The 23,090-nt window shown below is 39.7% G+C and overlaps 1 protein-coding gene across 1 annotated transcript in view; it reads left to right on the top strand.

Moving 5' to 3' along the window:
• The first annotated feature begins 18,274 nt into the window (after positions 1-18,274).
• Positions 18,275-23,090, top strand: part of LOC149281321 (Kv channel-interacting protein 4-like) — a 156,255-nt gene continuing 151,439 nt past the window's right edge. The window contains exon 1 of the mRNA XM_089499410.1: positions 18,275-18,362. Coding sequence (XP_089355536.1) covers positions 18,275-18,362 — 88 coding nt within the window. The remainder of the gene's footprint in view (positions 18,363-23,090) is intronic.

Raw genomic sequence — 23,090 nt, 5'->3', positions numbered from 1 at the left:
ATTGTTGATAGGCAAGAGCGGAGAGGAACATGGGAGACGCATGTGAAAAATGGGAGACGTGAGAGGACAAGAGTGTGAAGATACATAAAAAAAATACAGCCACTATCTTGCCTAAAAAAACTCAGTTTTTATTAAATTAAGTCATTATATTAATGGTTCTCAGTCCCCCAACTTGAACTTCTAAATGGAGTGTAGCCGGTGTTGTTGTACCAACAGAGTCCTACAGCTCTGAACAATCTGGGACTTGTCTATCTGACGGTCTAGCTGATGAGAAGAGAGAAGGTGCCTTCACGGGCACGGATCTCTCTTCTGGTGGCCAGATTGTTATGGCTCAAGCTGCCATAATGTACAACTAGCAACACGCTGGCCACAATCACACATCTTTCAAAAGCGAACTTATTTGTACGTGACTAATATGCTCTATTACTCTATTACATACTGCCTTGTGGTAAATGACAGAACATCTAAAATTCTGTGCAGGGAAGGATTTCGTTGGGCTATATAAAGCACTTACAATCATGGGTGTCAGCATGATTTGTTTTCCAAGGAGGGACAAAATATCCTCCCCAAATTTCCCACCCCACTACCTTTCCTCTATGTCATGTTAACCTACTCTAAACAGCCTACTGATTTTTCCTCCCCTGTGGGCCTCTTTGAATTACTGGGGGGGTTGCCCCTTCTTTCCCTCCCTTCAGACGACCATGCTCACAGTTCACAAATAACAAAACCGAACCTTCTGTCCTTATGGTGCAAGGCCTGACTCTTCATCTGCAGCTCCTCTTTCCCGCGTTGGTGTGCGTTGCTAGAGATTGGGGCACATGCTATGTAATCATCTTTAAAACTAATATGTCTAAAAAAAAAATGTAAAACCGTAAAACGTTATAGGAACAGTTGTGTTATTTTCATTTTATTCCGCCCCAGCAAGTGTGCATGACTTAATCTGCTGTCTGGCCAACAGCAAAACAAACACACATTAGTGATGTAATATAATAACATGTAATAATACACCCTATACACTACATACCACTGGTGGTGCATATACGGCTGTTGGTATGTATTGTATAAGGTAGATTTTTACACATTAAATTACTGTATTCTGTATGCAATGCACACTTTTAGATCCACGCAATCCACACGTGAGATCGTTAGAGATCTTCTGGGACACATTATATATGTGTAAAAACTTGCTGCTGACCAGCACATGTACAATCCAACCCTGCAGTATGTGTGATGTATATCCAGGGAAAGCTTTGGCCTGGAGGTTAAGTGCAGCCAAGTGCATATACATATATACGCCTTGGCCTATGTTAAGGTCCTTAAAAATAGAAGCTATAACTTTGTCTACGTTTCATGGTTGGTTACACCATTATCAATTCAAGGCTGTATTTTACATTTTAAGTAGTCCATGTGACTGATGGCTAGCCATGTTTTATTATATAGATTGGTTAAGATCAATAAAAAAAACACATGAATTTAAATCAAGTGCAATATAATTGCCTAACACTAAAGGTTATAAAAACACAATTAAATGCAAGACTGATTAGTGCATATAAAATTAAATGATTTCTTTTCTCATTTACATCATGAAACGAACCATTATGTCAGTAGGGACTGCTAGGAATACATTATACATTGTGTATATTTAATAGTTTAAATTCTGCAACGCGATAGCTAGTGTTAAATGAAATACTGGCTGCACAGGCAAAATGAGATCCAATAAAATGAAAAATCTTACAGAAACGCTACATTAGAAGGTTTAAAAAATGTGAAGGGCATATGACACCATCATTCGCTAAAGTGTCAAAAACGTGTATTTTCTTGTGGGTGACGTGAACTGGTAAACACAGTATTCTGATCGAATTTGTCTTCCGTTCTCTCTCGTGTGAATGGGATACTCTGTCAGTGTTAAAGTGAATTCCATATTTATCTCCTGGTGTTAGAGGACAGCTACAGGGCAAGCAGCCAGGGAAAGCAAGGGACTCGAGTAAGTAAGCAGCCCTTACATACACACGGTTTATCAATATGGGAAATGAAGACCCTACAACTGCATATTATTAGGGGTCAAAGTCTTAAACAATCTTTAAACAGTGGAGAATGGAGCTTTGGAGAACCTTCATTGGTTCTTATGTTAAGCTCTTTTCTTGGGTTCCTAGGCTTTCCTTTAAATGTTAATTAAACAATGAGACATTTGAGGTACGTGTGAAGAACCTTGTGAGTTACTTTAGCATTTTACTACATTGTATTCCTGCTATTTATGTATTTTATTCTCATGCATGGTCCAAGTAGGAAGCTCAGTGTGTCTTCATGTATTGGATATCTGTCCATAAGCTTCTGAAATCTTTACTAAACCAATGTCCTTGCTTAGGATGGCTTCTTCTACACCTCAGAAGAAGACCGGGAACTGGATGAAAGACCTGAGAGAACTTCGAAAGAAACACAGATTTCCCCAGGATTTTTTTACAAATTGCTGCATAAGAAATCAGATATTATCCTGCGTGAGTCCACAAACAACGGGTGAGAATTTATATATATATTTGGCAATTCTGTTCATCCAGCAGATAAGGGTGGTTAGCATAGTCCTTTATAGTGTATAGCAGATATGTAAAACAAGGATTGGGCTAGGTGTTAGTTGATTGCATTGTAAGCTTCGTTGATATAGAAGAAGCATCGATGGGCTGATATGGGCAGGAATATATTAGGGTGCAGAATTAAGGGCATTATGAGTCAATGCCAGGACTGTGAGCAGTGGTTTGTAGAAGCATAGATTCATGATGGGTTACATTTCCAATACAACTTACAAAAAGTTATGTTAAAAAGCCAAGGCCCATCCCCACCCCTTGTGAATCAGGCTTTTAAATTATTGTGACAGTTTTTATGACCTAACATCTGGCAGTGGAATATCTAAATATTTATTATAAAAATCTACAAAAATATTGATCAACAATAAGTTGCATTTTTCTGAATAAGACTGTACGCATTCTAACATTTTTCAGCAGAATTCCATTCATGGTTGGCGATTATATGTGTGTGTCTACCATTTATAACGGTAAAGGGTTTCGCTAACTTTGGGAGCACCAGCTGGTACAAAAACGGTTAATGATATACAGTTGCTTCAGACACTTAGGAGTATTCTGTTTCCTTCTGACATGATGACATTGCATTCTGCGTTATGAGGATCGTCACATTCATTTGTGTGAGATGCATTTTGGAGTATGATGTACTGACACAGAAACCGCTATCAAAGTGGTGCGCAAAATTGGGCTATTATCAACTCAACAATCTAATGGCACTTTTAGACTAGAATGTTCAAAAAAGCTATTAACTGATGCAATTATACTTTTACCAATAAGGAATTAGTAAATGTGCAATTGCCGGATGGCTTAGCTGATGTGACCAAAGGTTATTTTCACATAATGAAAGGCAACATTTGTGTAGACCAACAGAGCTATAATTATGTGTCTTCAAAGGGCCGTATTCCAAGAAAATTTGCTTATACGGCTTCCTAAAGCAATCTAGCTGCTTGATGCAGTTACAGAACTTTGCCGACTCCGTGGCATTCCATTTTTGATGTCCCAGACATTTCTTCTGTTGGTACTGCTTGTTAATTAAAGAAATATAAGAAAATCTAGATAATAAAGAGCTAGCATAAACGGCGAAACAATCCTGGTGGATAATTCTTAGCCCATAAGCTATAGCTTAAGATATCGTCTGCAGATAGTAATTTATATCTATAGCTAAAACCCTGATTTTTTCACTTACAGTAGTTGGAAGAGGTTGTTAAACATAGTAATGGAGTTGCTGGGGGATTGGGAGACAAACTGTAGGAGGTATGATGATTCCCCTTCAAATAAGACAAATTGAATAACAAATATTTTATTAACGTGTCAGCTATGGATAAATGAAGTCCACGGTGCAGGCAGTCCTTCATCTCCGCATCATGACACATAAATATAAATTCACCTTCAATACAATAATACAATGGCATTTGATTATTGACTTCAGAAGATACCAGGAACATCATTACAGCAAGTGGTATCTTAAACCATCCAGCTGCCTTACTGACCATAAACTAAATCAAGTTAACCAAGTTTAACCGACCCAGCTGGCATAGGCTTAACTGTTAAGACTTCTGGCGTCCTGTGCACGGCAGCCGAATCAACCACATGGAATCACTAGACACATGCCCAAGGAGCGTCCTACACTTATGCCAGGGGCTTGTGCAGATTGAGTCAAACCGCACCTACAGGTCGCTAACTCTTGCACCATTCTATAGTTATGAAAAGTGTAGTATAAGTTTTAACTATCCAATGTTTCCTCACTGTCACCAGTCTTCTAATTTTCTAAAAGGCACCTTTCTCTTGTAAAATATACAATGTTTGATTATGGATGGGTTATTGCTGGAAAAAAATCCCTTGGGTTCCCAGAAATTAAGAATCATAAAGGTACGGCCATTTAAACATGTCTTGTGATGCCTACATTTAAAGAAATTTGTAGTCATATGTATAACTGGTAAAAACAGTAACAAATAGAAAAGAACTCTATATGCAAGAAGAAAAAAAAAAAAAATGTGCCGGGTACTTATACTTAAAAGAAAAGATAGATTTGCAAGCAATGCCAAGAGCAGGGGACGCTGCAGTAAGTGAAATATTAGATTGAAAGCTACATCATCATTAGATAAAGCACCGTGCTCACTACAACCAGTCTCTCCATTATCCCCAGGGTGGAATAACTTTTCACATTCATTTTATGACGTCCAAGTGTTGATAGCCAGCACAAAATGCAGAATATAGGCTTGGTCACACAAATTCTTTGCTTCCTCTAATACTTCAGTTTTAGTAAGAGATACACAACAAAAGTATTTTATGTATTGTAGTAAACGTTCCGAATTACTGTAAGCATGTAAAGCCCTCCATGTATTTGCCAGCCATGCAGGGCGCTGACCACATTTGCTAAGTTCTGAATTGTTGAAACCATGGACATAAACAGTTCTGTAACTATTTTACAACTATTTTGAGCAAATTACAGATGTCTGTGCTTACCAACAGAACAGGTAAAAATGTTTTACCACAAGGCAAAAGGTGCAGTTGCCTGGGGCTCATCAGTGACATAACAAAAAATGCTGGGGCCCCATGAAAGACTTATGGTGGGGCCCCCAAATTCGATGATAATGTATGCCCTGGCTGTGGTGGTCACAGTACATTATTTCAACAGGAACACTTAATTATCGGTATACAGACACACACACATACATTTATTTCATCTATCTCTGTAAAATCAGCATTTAGTGAAATGTGCCATAGTATCTGCTTAGAATAAATTAGGGTGACTTTGTGTGATCACATGGGCATATATGCCTCCCCCCCAGTATATGAGATATATGGTCAGGACCAACAAATGAGGTATGTCCAGGGTATCATTAAAATTAAATGGGGACTCCAGCATCTTCTTTTGTAATGTGTGCTACCTGGTAATGCGTGTAGATTTTAGGTTTTAGGTAAAGCTGTGTGCTCGAAAACCCATGTGTTAAAGATTTGATATTCTCCTTCTCAGCAATTTTTTTGGTTCAGACAAAGAGTTGGGCTCAAACTTCACTCAGTCAAACCTTCCTGTATAAAAGAATCCCCTAACGCATAATATACTTACTGCCAGTGAGCTCCATTGCTGGCCCAGGGAACATCACAAGGAGGGGGTTTGCACGGAAAGCGCTCCTATTGATTTCAATGGAAGTGCTTTCCCGAAACTGATTGGTTGCTTCAAGCAGTTTGTCCTTCAGGTAACTAATTGATTTTTTAAAAACGAATGCATATTAAGGAACTCATGAAGTACTTTGATATGCATTCTTCTTTGATGAGGCTGACAGGTACAGGAAACTGTCCCAGTGTCCCATAGCGCACAGCAAAAGCTTATGTCAGGTTTAATCCCATTTTATACTATCCTACGTTTCAAAAGGCCAACAAAGGACATATTTGAGGGAGTGGTTGGAGAAACCAAGATTTTTTTAAAGGTGACTCCATAGCATATTATCAAGTATGTAATGGCCAGTGAGATGGCTCAGCTGGTAAAAGCCACTGACTGCTCATGGTCGCATAGTCAACTCAGCCCTTCTTCCTTCCGAGGTCGATAAACGAGTACCATTCATTGGGTAATAATAACATCTATTATTCAGCCGCCGATCCGCTTAATTCCGAGAGCGTGTGCTAAAAGCACTTTGAGTCCCATTGGGAGAAAGGCACTAGGTGTTATGTTGTTATGGAAAAAAATAGTAATTTAATATCCCCTGTACAGCGCTGAGGAATATGATGGTGCTGTATAATAATGCTGTTACTGTGGAAATGTCAAGCATCTTACCTGACCCAGTAGAAATGATACCTTTTGTAGGTTAGCCATTCCCGCTACTAGCCAATGGCAGATTTTAGGATTGTCTGCTAATAACAGCCAAGGGGAAAAGAAATACACTGCAATTCAGCCAAACTGGGGCAGACAAACAGACTGAAAAGACCGCGGAATCCAGGACGGAGGTATCGGGATGGAGGTGCCAGGACTGTATTTAGGCTGATATTTAGAATTAGATGACAGCTGTGAACTGTTCATGACCCTGGCATTTCTGTCCCCTCAATAGGCTATATTGCTAAATCATAATTGGGCTATAGTACCAGATCATAAAAAGGGTAGGGGGACAAGCAGCGCTGCAGAGTGTTTCACATAGAAATCCTCCACAGAGCCCACATATTAGAGAAGAAACTTTAAAAGAACTTGTTTCAACATGACTTAAAGAAAAAAACACAGTAATGGCTGATACATGTCATGCCCTTGAAAATAAGCTCACACACAGATATGTGGAACTATAGCACAATCCTTTAACGTTTGTTTCTTAACATAAATGGAAAATGTGATCCTATTCATCTTGCCATCCGTGCACAATCTGGTTTTGTACGTGTGCGTGTGACAGGTAAGATCGAGTGGAGAGTTGCGCTAAAGTTAGTTATTTATGCAGTTAGGATGTTAAAATTTGCTGCATTCACATCAGCGAACAATCACAGATAGGAAGTTGGTTAATGTAGCGTGGATTTAATGGATGAAATGCATCCTGACATTTATAAGATGCAGAACTGCCTTTTCTTACCGCTGTACCTTGTCATGGAATAAACACTATGAACAGTGCAGCGGGATGTGGGTCTAGAGAAGCATCGCATTATTTTATCTGAATCCTCCCTATGAATATTTCCCTGGGTGATCTACCATTTAAATTTTAGGATTATTTGCAGAATGAAAGTATACCATAGTAATTTGTAGAGTGATGAACTGTGCTGTTCATAAAAAAGTTGATTTTACGCAGACCACCGAAAGGCGCTTTGAAAGTAGATTAGCCATTATAATGGAAACTGATCATGGTGTCAGGTGGGATGTCAGGGCAACAGTCTGCTCTAATATTTTTTCATATGTTAAACCTAGAAGTTTCATGAAAATTAACTGAAGATGTAAAATAGCTTTGCTTTCTTTCACCAGGAGCATACATAAGATGCATTTAAGTCGAAGTAGACTGCTGTTACTGTGGAAATGTCAAGCATCTTACCCGATCCAGTAGAAAAGATAGGAGCCCTTTAGTAGGTTAGCCATGCCCGCTGATATTTTTTCGTATGTTCAACCTAGAAGTTTCATTTAAATTTGTAACTGAAGATGTAAAGTAGCTTTGCTTTCTTTCACCGGGAGCATACATAAGATGCATTTAAGTCAAAGTAGAGTGAACTCACTGGCTGGCCGAGAGTGCCACACACTTACCCGATGAGATGTACACTGATCTACACTAACCTCGGTACTTTCTTTCCTTTCACCAAATCACAAGCTCCAACTTCTATTTTATGTCCCACTCTACCATATATCCAACAACAGCCTCCATATTACCGTATTGGCTCGGATATAGGCCGCCCCCGTATATAGGCCGCACCCTAAAAGTTTGGTGCTTTTTAAAGAAAAAACATGCTGCCACTCTGTCTCCCTCCCCCCCGAGATATGCTACCACTGTCCTCCTCCCCCCCGAGATATGCTACCACTGTCCTCCTCCCCCCCGAGATATGCTACCACTGTCCTCCCCCCGAGATATGCTGCCGCTGTCCTCCCTCCCCGAGATATGCTGCCACTGTCCCCCCCCCCGGAATATGCTGCCACTGTCCTCCTCTGCCCCCCCCCGACTTACCGGAGCAGACTCCCGGGTGTCTTGCGGGGCCGGCGGGGGACATCTACGCAATACGCGTATACAACTTTCGGTGCCTGGCACTCAGCGGATGTGCCGGCACTGGAAGTTGTATACGCGTATTGCGTAGATGTCCCCCGCCGGCCCCGCAAGACACTCGGGAGTCTGCTCCGGTAAGTCGGGGGGCAGAGGTAAAACTCATCGTGCGGACGGTCCGCACGATGCGCTCAGACAACCTCCCGTGCCGGCACCCCCCCGTGGGAAGTGCTGGCAGGGGAGGCTGTCTGAGCGTATCAGGGAGTAGGATGCAGGTCCCCTGCACCGCTGCGGGGGATCTGTATCCTAACCCCGCTGCCTGTCCCGGGCGTTGGGCGCTAGACCCCGAATATAGGCCGCACCCCCACTTTAAAGACTTAAAGTGGGGGAAAAAAGTGCGGCCTATATTCGAGCCAATACGGTATCTCTCTTACACCAGTTCACCTTATAGTAACCTCTGCATTATCCCCAAACCGCTCCTGTCATGTCCCCATCAGCCCCTATATTTTCCCTATCAGCCCTGCCATGTCCCAACCATGGGAGCTAGAGTGTAGGGCACCTCTGGCATCACAGGTTATTTGCCGACAGATTTGATGTAACAGTATCACACATTACTGTTGGAATACCCCTAAAGGCACTTCTATACTTTTTAATGAAAGAAAGAAAGAGAAAGAAAAAGTTACGTGTCTTCCAATACCCTTTACCCCACTCATTAAGAAATACAACATAGGATCCCATATAAGGGATGGATGTGGCCCTCTATGTGGGATATTACTCTAATAGTAGAGGTTACATTCTGACCATCTATTGAGCATTATTCCATGAGTGCAATATTTTTTAATTTGATTGCTTGGTTTGATCCTAGGGGCTACACTATTATAGCGTCTCTTTGAAAAAAGTACTTCAATAGCTTGTTTGTAACCTTGCGTGAAATTACATACTAGTTGGGAACACTGCCCATAATGAAACCAAAATTGTTTACACCTGATCAAAATTCATATTAAACATCATGCAGGATTTTTTTTTAGTACTTGCGTGGTTAGGATGACGTATTTCACATGACTTTAACTTCCAGGTTTGGTAGCCAAATTACAAATGTCAGTTTTATTTTGCAGTACTGAGTAATTTGGATAAATGAGCTTTCAACTGGTAATCACATTCTCTTAACTGTGTTTGGGCAGTGGAACATGAAAAATAATAAAAGCCTTTTATAGCGAACCTGGACCTTGTCATTACCCCAAACTCTGATAGAGGCCGACACTTATTACTTATAACCAAGACCTCTAAAAGCCACTCGCTTGCTCACAAGCTGTCACAAATGATTAAGTATAGGCATGATAACTTGTACTCAAGAGTAAGTAAGAAATAAATCGAGTTACTAAAGGAATTTTTCTGAATTAAACCTTTTTTGGGGGGATTTGTTTGTGAATTTTAGATGCAGTTGACCTGCTAACGTATGAGATATAAAACCTTACTCTATTTTCTTTGTCAACAATAATTGATAGTTTGCTTCCTTTCCAATGTTGTTATTCAACCATAAGAAAAAGAAATGTAGCCCTACAGGAAAGATCTTAAAGATCGTGTTAGGCTGTCTTGAAAAATCTCTCTGAGATAATACGCCATCCGTAACATACTTTGTCAACACACTAATTATACACTAATACATATCGATAAGCAAGTGCTGATATTCCATTGAGTGACTGAATGGGAATGGGAATATTAGCCTTGATTTTGTATTTTTCACATGTTATGGAGCAGGAGCACTTAGGGAAGCCGAGAGAGTGTCATGATTACCTGCCCATATCTCCACCAGGAGGCTCTGATGGAATCTCTGTCTTGCTGTTCTTCCAGGTTTGACATCCTGGCATTGGACTTTGATTTTGAGTTTCTGTCTTACGCCCTTAGAATGTTGTTGTTTTTTTGAGTTGCTGCTACCCATGTTTAACTGACTTGCACTACGTTGCTGTTTTGCCCCCTCTCTCAAAGCTTTCTGATTATCTGGCTATAGCCTCTGTACTTTACTTAGATATCCTGGTGTTGAATCCATAGTTATCTTATTCTGGCTTCTACTGTGCATGACCTTGGCTATTCTGAGCTTGATTCGGCATGCTCCTGACAAAGACTTCAGCCATGTGTTCCTGTTAAAGATTTCAGCAATGTGCTAACTTTCTGCCTCAGTCATCAAGTATCTGAGATTGTCAGCTAAGTTCTTGTAAGAGCAGTTTAAATAGTTGCCTTGATCTGAGATTTCACTGACAATTTGCCTTACTACCTAAGTTTTTGACATGTTTAGATGAAGTGGTCGTAGGGAAGTTACTTATTGTGAGCAAGCTAGTGTTGGATAAGGTCTACTAGTGTTTAGATGACCCCTGAGGGACTCTAGACATAACTTTGGTGGCTGGAGCTTCACTGTTGCCCATGTTCACAGCCTGTGTGAAACCAGTCAGGAGACACTTGGACCTCGGTAGTGATGACCTTTTTGATGACTTTAGCCACAAATGGGATATTGGTGATAACATTCGCAGTGTATATGTGTATATTTATGTTTGTTTGCTACATTTTTGGAAGGGGACTTACATTCAAGGTTCAAGATATATGGGACAGAGCATTAAGCATCTCACTTCTGGATGTCTGCTGGAGTCTGCAGCGATAATTCCACTGAATTATGTATTCTACCCATCCATGGTTATTAAAGGAAAAGTAGAGCTATTTCCAAGAAATAATTCCTTGCTTTATGTGTACATACTGGTCATTCCAGCAGCATCCTACAATTTGAATTTATATGCTTATCAGGGTGCGCTTTCCTTTTTGTATTTTCTGTTCATAATTGAATCATGGGCATACGTGGCCCTAGTGGACCTGGTAGCTGATTAACTAACAAAGCCATAGTTATTGTGATTTATTTATAATTTTGGTGGCTTCAGACTACCGTTTTTATTTCTCATAGGTTTTTTTTTTCTGGAAATGAATAATACAATGTTTTTCTTTCGAATATATTTCTCCATTATTAGATAAGCATATGCACAGAAACAGGGAATGTAGACTTGCATAGTCTTATCTCCTTGCAGTACATCCAACTCATTTAGCTTGCACAGATCTTGACTTCTCTTGAACTTGAATAATTACTTTGTGATAGAAAAGTAATATAATTGAGTTTCATGTGCATATTTTTTAAGAGATCAAAAATAAATGTGCGGCTATAACATTTTAGTATCTTCTAAAACCACTTAGATGTTATTCTTTCACATAAATCTTTAAAATTTAGACCTAGCCTCTCCAGCAAAAGAACAAAGCATATAAAAGCTGTTATAGAAACATGGAAACACAGAATTTTACAGCAGATAAGAACCATTCCGCCCATCTAATCTGCCCATTTTACCTGATATAAGACTTGGATGGTAATCAGATAAATTGGATTCTCTGGACTTGATTGGTTCTGTACATTTATATAAATATATCTTCAATCCTAAATCTTCTTTCTCTGTCCGCATCTTCCCAGGCATAACTCGTAAACTCCATTGATCGGGGAGAGGACATCACAGCAAGCAGTGCCATATTGCCCTCAGTTCAGCTGGAGGCAATACAGCATCACTGGCAGTGACATCCTCTTCCCCAATTGAAGGATCGGGAGAGGATATCGCCTCAAGCGCAGCCATATTGCCCTTAGTTGGCGCGTTTGGTGACGTCCTCTTAGAGGATTGGGAAGGATGGTAACGCAGCGCCGCCATTTTGGCAGAAGTTGCTGGGTTATGTCTGCGGAGATGGAGACGAAGAAAGGAGATACCAGATAAAGGATTGAATATTGAAGAATAGAGAAGAGAAAGGAGAAGATAGAAAATAGAAAAGACAAAGAAGATGTGGAAGCAGAAGTGGTTGGTGGAAGTGGTCGGCAGATAGTGTAGGGAAACATTTAAAGAGTGTGAGAGAGTGAGTGTGTGAGTTAATGTGGACCCAGGAATTTCGGCAAAAAATTCTGAGTGTTGTTTGTCCAATTCATGGTGGTCTGGCCTTGTTTTCGGGGTTCGTAGAAATTGACGAATATAATCTACTTGAAGCTTCAGTGTAAAAATGTAATCCACAGATGTTCAAAAGAATACGTTGGGAGACACCGACTAAGAAGTATGAAATAAATAGCCTTTTTCTTTAAGAAGAGTTTTTTTAACATATATTTTATTTGGTGTGGAGCTTTTGGGCTATTTTCCAAAATTTGTCACAAGCTAAATATACATACGTTGTCCGCTGTCATGCCTCCTATCTTTTGAAAGCTGGCTTGATTTCATTATATATTGATATAATTATTAAAAAAATATTATGATTTCTGTCTTGATGTTATTCTCAAACAAACCCCCTTTTGTTGTATCCACTGTAGGATAATTGAGTGAGCCGCCACTCGAAAGATTCATCATTGGAAATTTTGAAGGTAATACATATGAACAACATTAAGCCGTATTATTGTTATTGAAGTCCTTCCCGGAAGTGCTAGTATTGTATGAGGTTTGATGCTGTTCATCTAGTGAAATTAGATGCTTGTGTCTCTCTGTATAAGATAGTTAGAGGAGGATCACATAGATCAATAGGTAAACTGTTGTAAATGCACCACTGATTTTGGAATGAGTACAATACCTACACTGTGATGAATACACCTGTTGTGAACATGGAGGTATACAAGTGGTTCCCTCAATAGGACAGGATGAGAAAAATCCAAAATGGGTAAGAGTATATTCAAGTTGCAATTCAACGATGAACATGAATGTCATAGACACTAGGGATGCTCCTGGAGTACTTATTTTAACCCGTTAGCTCTAACCCAGGATACTGACTCCCCAGTCTCTTCTCTTAAATCAACATAATCCTGCTGCTGGGCCCTTAATTCATCTCTAAGCAGCGCTATCTTCTATTTAGGATTTGTAAAATTGTTATCTGGAGGTGATAGCTGTCTATGGTGTTGACAATATAATTGTGTCTTTCCTGAATGCTGTAAATCACTCCAAGGTCACTTGTCTGTAGATCACCACAGATGCCTCTCTTCTCTACCGTTTGATGGACCCTTCACTAGGGTCAGGCTAGGGAAATCTACTGCAATGATTAATACACTATCGCTTGATGACTGTGGTGGTCCTTACCTCTTCTGGCAGAGTTTCTTGTGTTTACACCTTGGCCTCGCTATTTCAGCGATCATCACAAAGAGCTCTTATCTCACCTTCACAAAGGCCACCCATTTAGGAAGTAATCTATGGTGGCTGATTTGCACATTTGGTTACAGGGGAACAGGTAATTGTATGACTATTTTTGTGTTCTCTTATAAGCATGCAAACTAGGGGAAATATAAGATCTATCCTTGGGGAGGGATTACTAAGATTCTGGCCAATGTTTGCTGATGACTGTATAGCAGGCAATTGATTTATTTTTTTAGCACAATTCAGCACTTAGAAACGGACTACTTTGCATTGTTTTCTATATTCCTGACAGCCTGTTTTTATAAAATTACAGTCTAATTAAGTGAACTTTAACAGCTGAGCCATCATAAGCTATAAAGTATTGTTCATATATTATTTCAAGACAGTTTGTGTGGCTGTTGTTTAGAGTTGTCAGATCTATATAAATCTGCCTAGGTTACCGTATACAGTATATGGTAGGGACAAACTGTCAGGACTTACCTCGAGGCCCCCACGGCCCAATCCAGTGTCGCACTGTGCTGATGCGGGACTCTGTTGCCTCCTCTACTTGTGCGGCACTCTGTTATGGCTGGATTGGGGAGGCTGAGAGAGGGGAGGCTGTTGCTCATGCACACCATCTGTAACACCTCTTGCCATGAAGGTGCAAGGGGTAATTGTAATGGTTTAAGTTGGTGTGACACAGGTGTTAGGAGTATCATTTATCCTGTCTGCTGTCTGCCTGCTGACCCCTGGCTTGTATCGTCTATGCTTTTGCTGCCTGCCTTCTGACCTCTGGACTCTTACCAACCACTCATTACCTGGGCTCTCGTGCCATCGCTCCTTCCCAAGTGTCTGCGTTTCCACTTAGCTCATTTCGGCCAGTGGTGCTTGCAAGTTGGCCTACCCGCCTACTAGCTCCATATTAACAGCTTTTTTAAATATATATACCGTATATACAGTGCCCTCCACAAATATTGGCACCCTTGGGAAATATGAGCAAATAGGGCTGTGAAAAATTGTCTTTATTGTTCTTTTCTTTAAACAATACACAAAAACAACATAGGTTCATCCAAAAAAATAGAAATATGTGCAGCACAATTATTGCCACCCTTATAGCCAATACTTTGTGCTACCTCTCTTTGCCAAGATAACAGCTCTGAGTCTTCTCCTATAATGCCTGATGGGGTTGGATAATATAAGGCAAGGGACATGAGACCATTCAGCCATACAGAATCTCTCTAGATCCTTCAAATTTCGACACTGGTGGACTCTCCTCTTCAGTTCACCCCACGGGTTTTCTATGGGAACTGGGACACTCTGCCCACAACACTGATGTAAATGCCCATGTGCTTCCACTGTCGACTGTATAGCGATCCAACAAACGAGTACACTTATGCTTCTTTTTTTGTAAAGTTTATTTGGTGAACCGACATTGTAACATGAGAGGTGTTTTACATGCTTCACATTAACAGCTATGTGATAGGATCAGTTAATATAATTAGACTTGTTTAGCAGTGAATAATTTACAGCTTATTCTAGCAGGATATGAATGATTAAACCCAACATAAAACATACTGTTTTGTGTAATGATTGGAGATGCTTATTATTAAACACTTCTACCTGTTTGGGTTATTTTTCCCAAATATAAAAGGGGTAATTAGCATGAAGTGTGCTTTACAACATCACAGTGTTACATTTAATTAATTGGCGGTATTGTCAACTTAGTCTTATATTAAAAATACAGAAAGTCAGCTATCGTTAAGATAAAACTGTTGGCCTCTTATTGATTCTAAATCAAGGCTAAAGTACAAAACATTTGAGAAGCTATGGCTATAGGTTTAGATTTTCCTGTACGTAAATTGACAAAAGAAATAAATGTTGCATTAAGTAGTATAAAAGAAGAGTCAACAGTCAAATTATTGGTCAAGTTTTATTTAAGTAAAATTGAATGTCTTTAATTTGCACTTTAAGTCTATGTAAAGCTATTTACATATTAACAAGGGTTAACTTGAAGCTGTTTGTGCGCTACAACTTACAAAAAACTATTTGAATATTAATTACCATTCAAACTGCTTGCAAGTTGCTGCTAGTGCACATGACTAAAGTTGTAGTGGAATGTATTGGAGTTCCCTGTGCATACAGTATAGAGATTGCTATTTATGTTGAACCACACTTTTTATATTATGAAGGGGATGAGGTTAGGGTCAAGGTTCACCAAGCCTTCTCTAGAGTACCCAGTCAATTTGGCTGTAGTAAATATGTTAGACTTTATCACCAAAATGGCAATGGAATATACAACTTGTATACGCAAGTGGTGTGTGAGTTGGGGATTTAAAAAATACAATATTATTAAACAATGGATGGATTCTGCATTTTTTTTAATCATTGTAAGATTTTTTTATTTTATTTTTTACAACATAGCTTAGTTGATCAATAAACCAATCATAGAACATGAGAAGTGTCAGAGTTGCTAACCCCATCGGGACCATGTTTGGTTTCCATGATTAGCATTCTTTTAAATGAGTTAGGAAATATTAATAACTATATATCAGGAACCAGTGAGCTATTTCCCAAACTTAATGATTTAAGACTCAGAGGGATAAATCTGGTTATATGATTTTTTTTTAGGTTTGACCAGATTGTTTAATACCATCCACTTGTCTCCAAAATGGTCCTTGCCAACTGCTTCTATAAAACATTGACTCACCTTCCTCTGCCCAACTAACCAATATTATCTTTACTAGAAATACATGTGTCTAAGTTGACCAAATACCAAATAACAGGGATAGGCAAAGTGCCCATGCAAGGACACTAGTGGCAAGGTTTGTGTAGGCCCATAGAACATCATTAAATTGTCCACTAGACAATGGGTCAAAATGTGCCACCATATTGCCCTGAGTTCATGTTATGGGCACAATGACAGCACTTTTAGTGACATCCTCTCCCTGGGTGTCAGGGTTCCACCCTACCAGCCTGGACTCTGTAATAATCATAACATTGTCATGTCTACCTGCAGCCACTAGTGGCCACCCTTCCCTCTCAGCAGCACCCCCTTTCTAATTTCTTGGGACAGCTGAGCCACATTACCTGAGTTTAGCCCTGGCCTTTTACACCTGCTCTGCCCTTCAGTCTGGGGCTTTGCATTGTTTGGGTTGGGTTCCTGTTAGTCTGCTCGCAGCTAAAGCTCTGTGTACTTTATTCTGATCTCCTGTGTATGACCTTGGCTATGATTTGTGTACCAGACCCTGGCGTGTCCCAGACTTACCTACCTGTCCAGCCGTTTTCAAGCCGTGTGCCCTGCATGAGGGCTTCCATGCCGTGTGCCCTGCATGAGGGCTTCCATGCCGTGTGCCCTGCATGAGGGCTTCCATGCCGTGTGCCCTGCTTGAGGGCTTCCATGCCATGTGCCCTGCTTGAGGGCTTCCATGCCGTGTGCCTTGCTTGAGGGCTTCCAAGCTGTGTGCCCTGCCTGAGGGCTTCCATGCCGTGTGCCCTGCCATTCTGAGTACCCCTGTCCTTGTTACAGTTCCCCTGTCCTCGCTACAGTTCCCCTTTATTCTTCAATTCCAGTCCTGCTTTTCTGTCTGTTGTGTCCCTGTCTGTACCTACCTACCAGTTATGATGCATCAAGGGGTACAGATAGAGCCCCTGGTATCCCCTGCAACTGCTGGCCCGGGTCCTGACACCGGGGAGAGGACATCACCGGAAGCGCTGCCATATTACCCTGAGTTCAAGTTAGGGCAAAATGACGGAACTTTCCGTGACATCCTCTCCCTCAATTTTTTTTTTCCGTTTAATTCATGGGAGGTCTGGCATTCCTTTTCGTGGCTTCGTATGGATTGCCGTATTTACCAAAATTCTGTACACCATTAGCAATGTTGTGTCTGCATGAAGAATAACGTGTGTTTTCACAAACTAGGTGATCTTGTTTGTCTTATGTTCCTAAGTGATGAGATAGGCATTCAAAAAGTGTGTTCGAGACACTTCAAGGAAGAGGGAATGGATGCTGTGTGAAGACCTAGGAGAGGTGTTAGAAACCCCTACCTTTAAATTCTAATCAGTTTAAGTTAAGCAAAAGCCAAATGTTTTTCTTTGTATATTAATCAGTGCCGAGGGCAGGCTGTGTACGCTAATGAGCTCTGGGGACACGCAACATATTGGAAATCAATATGTTGAAACTCTGTTGATCTTTGGAGGGTTAAACTATATGTCAAGCCAATAATATTTCCTCAGTACTTCCTAATCAACCTTTAATTTCTGTTTCATTATAATACTCACAATGTATTCCAGTTAAAATCCAAAACATGGGCAGGAATTACAAACTCAAGAAATTGATTTTGGTTGTTTTATGGAACACGGCCTTGGCTGAAGTTTGCACGTTTGCCCTGAAAAGCCTACGTCTCGAGGAAATATTGGCTCGCATCTATTCTCCTCGATCTTTATTTATTTGCAAGAAAACCCATCAATGAACAAATACATTAATCATATGGTGTTCGCAGTCTGGATTTCTCAAGTACGCTAGGTTCAAAGTACAAACTCCTCCTCTAGACTAAAAAAGCCAGTGAGGTTGTATTTGATAGAGAAAACACTGTGCATGTGAATCTCTCTTGTAGCATATCCAGTTAACTACACGTGCATCACCGGACAGGCTTGCCTGCATTATGTCACCGTAGAACTTAAAGCCTGCAGTCGACCGTATTCTCATCATCAGCACATAGCTGCTAACCTCTGCTGCTTGGCTATATGTGGAATACTTATTTGTCATCCTCTGCATTGATTAAAGAAACCCCCAACATTTTTAAGGAATATTTGAAGTGATTGATCATTCATTTTGAAAATAAAACAAAGCCAAGAAATTTCATCCTGAACCTAAAGTCCCGTGCTCCATAAAATGAGTACCTGCAGAAAGCGCTGCAAAAGGGAGATACTGAAGTTTATACAATATCTTGTGAGGCTCGCCACTGGCTCTCTTCACGCAGGTAAAGCTGTTTTGGTGATGTTTTGTATTTTGTGTTGCTTTGCTGTGAAATGTTGATGGTTGCTATCTTTGAAACGACTGATGCTAATGTACTGGTTTGCAGAACATTCTTTCGCTATGGTGTATATTCACTACACATTGAGTCGGATTATTCATTTGAGCTGTAATATGGCATCTTCATGAGTCTCACCTGGAGTGAAGGTTGTGTTGACCATCAATAATGCATCAATGCAATTCTCCCTCAACCCACCGTTTAGTGAGTAATCCCCTATATGACCTCTCTGGTCTTTTTGGGATATGGTGGCCAGCTTTCTCTTTAACTGGGAACACTTTGGGGAACTTATAATATAATGCTGCGTTAAGATCACTGCTGCTATGCTTGATGTTTTTAATTTTTATTTAAACATCTAACTTTGGGGTTACTAACCTTGTATCTTGGTGGTGTCTTTTACAATTTTTTACAATCAAATTCAATAACTCAAATTGTTAATTAAGGGTTAGTTTGTGCAGTTGCAGTGCTCTCTCTCTCTATATATACATTTGTATATGTATATATATATTAATGTGAATATATATATATATATATATATATATATATATATATAAATCTTAATTGTATGTATATGGAAATTGTCATTGTTCTATTGATACAAAAATATCTAAACAGATATATCTGTATGGAAATATATAGAATAAAAAAATAGAATAAAACATGTCTCCCTTACTGCTTTAATAAGCAATGAACATATTTAACACATATATATGTGACATCCCCTATGGTATAGTATTCTGTTGAATATTACTATAAAACATGATATTACTTTCCCCACTCGTAAACAACTGATCTATTGTATCCTCAATGGTTTATGGTGTGACTGTAGAGGATGTAAACAATCAATACATTGATCTAGAAGGTATTCACCAAATGTATAACTCAAAAGAGAAATTAGCTTTACATCTGTTAATGCTCTAGATCTCTAGTGAACTTTTAAAAGCTGAACGAGAAAAATGATTTCTAGTACAGCTGAAATTTTTTGTTGGGAACATGTAGTTGTCATGAAATCAGGCACTGATAGGCTGTTGCCATATAAATTGAAGAAGCTTCTTAAAAGTTCTACGTTGTTTTTATGTAAATTAAACCTTCAGAGGAAAGCAAAGAAAAAATGTGGGTAAAATAAGCAATAAACACAATTTTTATTGATCTATACCTTTTCTTGCAATTCTGCTGGCACAAGCATTGTAAATAGTCACATTTTGGAAGCTTAAACCCAACGTAGACACTCCATGGTATTTTCCCCAGAGGTCTATCCATCTATATAGATTGTATTGGAGAAAAAAGCTGGCAAATCATTTTAGCGTGTTTTCAACCAAATACATGTAGGCTATGCTGTACTCCAAATTGACTTGGTGCTTGTTAATTTAGCTTTTGCTGGGCTTGTACTTTTATTTTAGTCTTCTGTGTCAAAAATCAATATCGATTGATCGGTAAATGTTATTGGTTTGCTATTGGATATTCAGTAGATAAAGGACATAGGTGCTCTTTCTGTTTTTTAAGTTTTCTACAAATATTTAATATCTTAACAAAAGCATCTGTTTATTTATTCTATTATTATAATTTTTTTAGGTAAAGAGACTAAGCGTAATTATACATGCTGTTCTTGGGAATAATCTATACATTTATAGAATAATTGATTTAATAAAGAGCCTGAAAGCTGAGTCACAAAGAACGCAACATAGAAATTATGTTTTTAAGTTATTATGTACATTATTCTGAATTTGTCTTAATTGATTTACTAAATCGTGAAAAAAACAGGGCTTTTTACTGTGAAAATAATTCTGGTACATAATTACTGTGTAGCTAACAGTCTAGTCTAGGGGACAAAAAAATCTCCTTTAGTGTTTGCTGGCCATCTTAAAGTTATTTCATGTTAATAAAGGGCACAAAACCTATCTGTTACTTTAATAAATGTTCAACTAAAATAATGCCAGTATAAAATAGTACAAAATATATTTTTAATATTGATAAAGGCTAGTGATATCCATACCTGGGAACTCTCCAGGTTTGGCATGGAGAACTCTCCAGGTTTGGCGGGTTTTGACACGCTCCACTCCACACCCAGTGGGGTGTCACTCGGAATACCCTCTGATGTTGGTGGGAAAGCCCCCCCGACATCAGTGGAAATGCCCTCCAACATCACAACGCCAGGAGGACTGCAAGGGTAGGCTCTGGGTAGTCGCAGGCCACAAGTTCTCAGGGATGGTTATAACTACTCATTCACTTATGTGTACGATATTTTCTGTTCTGTACACCAGGTGCAGATTCACAATGGGGCAATAGAGGCACTTGCTATGATGTAACTCATATATTTGCCTCCACTGCACAGCAGGCCTGCAGTATACAGGCAACCTGGTGTGGTCCTATGATTGTCTGAAAGTTTTGGTGTTCTTGCTCCTGTTTCCTGGCAAATCTGAATCCAGAAGTTGTGTATAACTCCTGGCCTGTTTGATTCTGTACAGGAATCTGGCAAGTGCTTTACTAGCTACAACTCAGCTCTTTATGTATTTGCCTCTACCTGAGACTCCACACTATTGGGCTCGTCGAAGTCTGTGGTCCCCTATGTTTGAGCTCAACCCTTGGGTAGGTTAATCAGGGTGAATAACTCCTGTGGTGTGTGCTCCTGGGTTCTGGTCCTGTGACAGCTCCTTTAGTTGTCACATACTGCAGTTTGTAAGAGTGAAAGCCATGGCCCTCTGCTTAAAAGGAAAGTCCAATGTGCCAGGATCCTCCAGCCAGGAGCCTGCCCCTACACGAAAATACATCCTTTTCGGGTAGAAGCTTGGATTTATGGGATGTATGGGAGTCTGTGTGCATATCTGGGAATATCTCAATTAATTTGGGTGTATATAGCCATGTGTCTCCATTTATCTGTGTAGATGCACAAGGACAGAAGCATTATCTCTGCTTCCATTATCTTGACAAGATTTATATTATTTGATTAGATCGATACATTCAGTTATCTAAGCCTGACGCAGCTTTGTCGGAACATTTCCTTTACATGATGGTCCCCTGACTTTTTCTGTGGTTTTCTTTCCTACCCCTTTAAATATGATTCCTGGGCATACTACTGGCAGGCTCTCTTGCACCCATCCTGGTTTGACCAGAACATTTCAGGAATAAAGATTTGTGTCACAAGTTCTGGACTTACCTTTGTAAGTCTGGGCTGGTAGCTGTTTCCATCATATTTTCCAAACAGAAGTGGAGCCGAGCTGTGTGCGAGCTGCCCCAAAGATAGACTGAGCCTTCATGCGGTCTAAGCTAGTTGCATGGGGGGCATGTGTGTCTCTCTTTCATCTACTTTCTTTTTTTTATCTCTTCTTTTCTCTTGTCTACCTTTCTCTTCTCACTCGTCTTTCATTTCTTTTTCTGTGGTTCCATTCTCTCTAATGAACAAAAACCCTTTCGTCGTCAATTATAAAACCACTTCCTGGCTACAACAAGACTGCCCAGTAAATGGCTTTGCAAAGCGACAACCATACTCCAATCCTAGGCTGAATGGTGCTGCTACTCTGTATGGGTGAATTTAAAAAAAAAAGTTCCAGGATTGCAGAAGGGAAATGCATTTCCTATGTACCTGTACTTTTGCTAAGCCTATCCTTTAGTATTCAAGCACCTGCTGAATACATGCAGCTGCAAGCTATAAAAGTGTAAGCGTGTACTTCTGATGGATATATGCATGTCATTTATCGGTTCCTAAAATTTGCTCCTGTTCCCATGTGTGCACGAATGCAGCTGGCAGATGCCTTGGCACTGAATCCATGCCCCATCCCCCAAACATCCAAGGCTATACCTAGATGTCCAGTCCAAGAAGCTTGGAGGAATGCCGTATATGTAATGGCAGGTAAGTACCTTTAGTCAATAATAAAACCATTGGTGAAAACAAATCAGCTTTCTTTCTCTTGAAGGTGGTCCTCTAGGTAACATGCATTTATTAGTAAGGTCACTAAGAGCATTTAGCAGCGCTTGGAGACTTCATGTGCTTAGCAACGCTCTTTGACATTTATATCACTGTACAGTGCTGCGGAATATGATGTTGCTATATAAATCAATAAATACTAATAATACTGTAACAGTATTTGCTTATTTTGGCTTTTCTAAAACTGAGGATTTAAGTAGATCCCCTGATGATCAATCAGTACATTTGGATGGTACTTGGAAATAGTTGGTGTTAATTATGCATGTTTGCTCACCGATCACTACTCATCACATTTCTTTGATCAGAAGGTCAAAAGGGCACGCGTGTTCTGAACGAGTTTCGCAAAATTTAACATATTGGAGTTTATGGTATAGAGCCAGTATAAAAAGCTCTATACTACACAAACACATTGGGTAATATTTTATTGCTTGAGTGTGTTTTAAGTACCATCCAATTTTCAGTTGTGCTCTGTTCTCTTGTGGTATGGTTTTAAGCATTACCATGAACATAGTAGAGACCGTATCATCTTTCCCTACCAGGATAAATTATTAAATGGATTTTTTATAGTATGTTTCACTTATGGCATTGCCCCTAGTTCTTAGCCAAGCCACAAGCTTGTATTTGTGTATTATCTTATTACTTAGGGGAAACTAGGGATTACATTTTGCTGCCTCAGGCTAGGAAACAACCTGAACCACATCATTAGAAATTATGTCTCCATCATTTGATGTACCTTCTATTTCATTGAACAGTTA

The sequence above is a fragment of the Sceloporus occidentalis genome, unplaced genomic scaffold, assembly GCF_023333645.1.
Source record: "Sceloporus occidentalis isolate IW3139 unplaced genomic scaffold, rSceOcc1.0.p SCAF_135, whole genome shotgun sequence".
NCBI classification, from domain to species: domain Eukaryota; kingdom Metazoa; phylum Chordata; class Lepidosauria; order Squamata; family Phrynosomatidae; genus Sceloporus; species Sceloporus occidentalis.
This window is presented reverse-complemented; position numbering and strand designations above follow the sequence as displayed.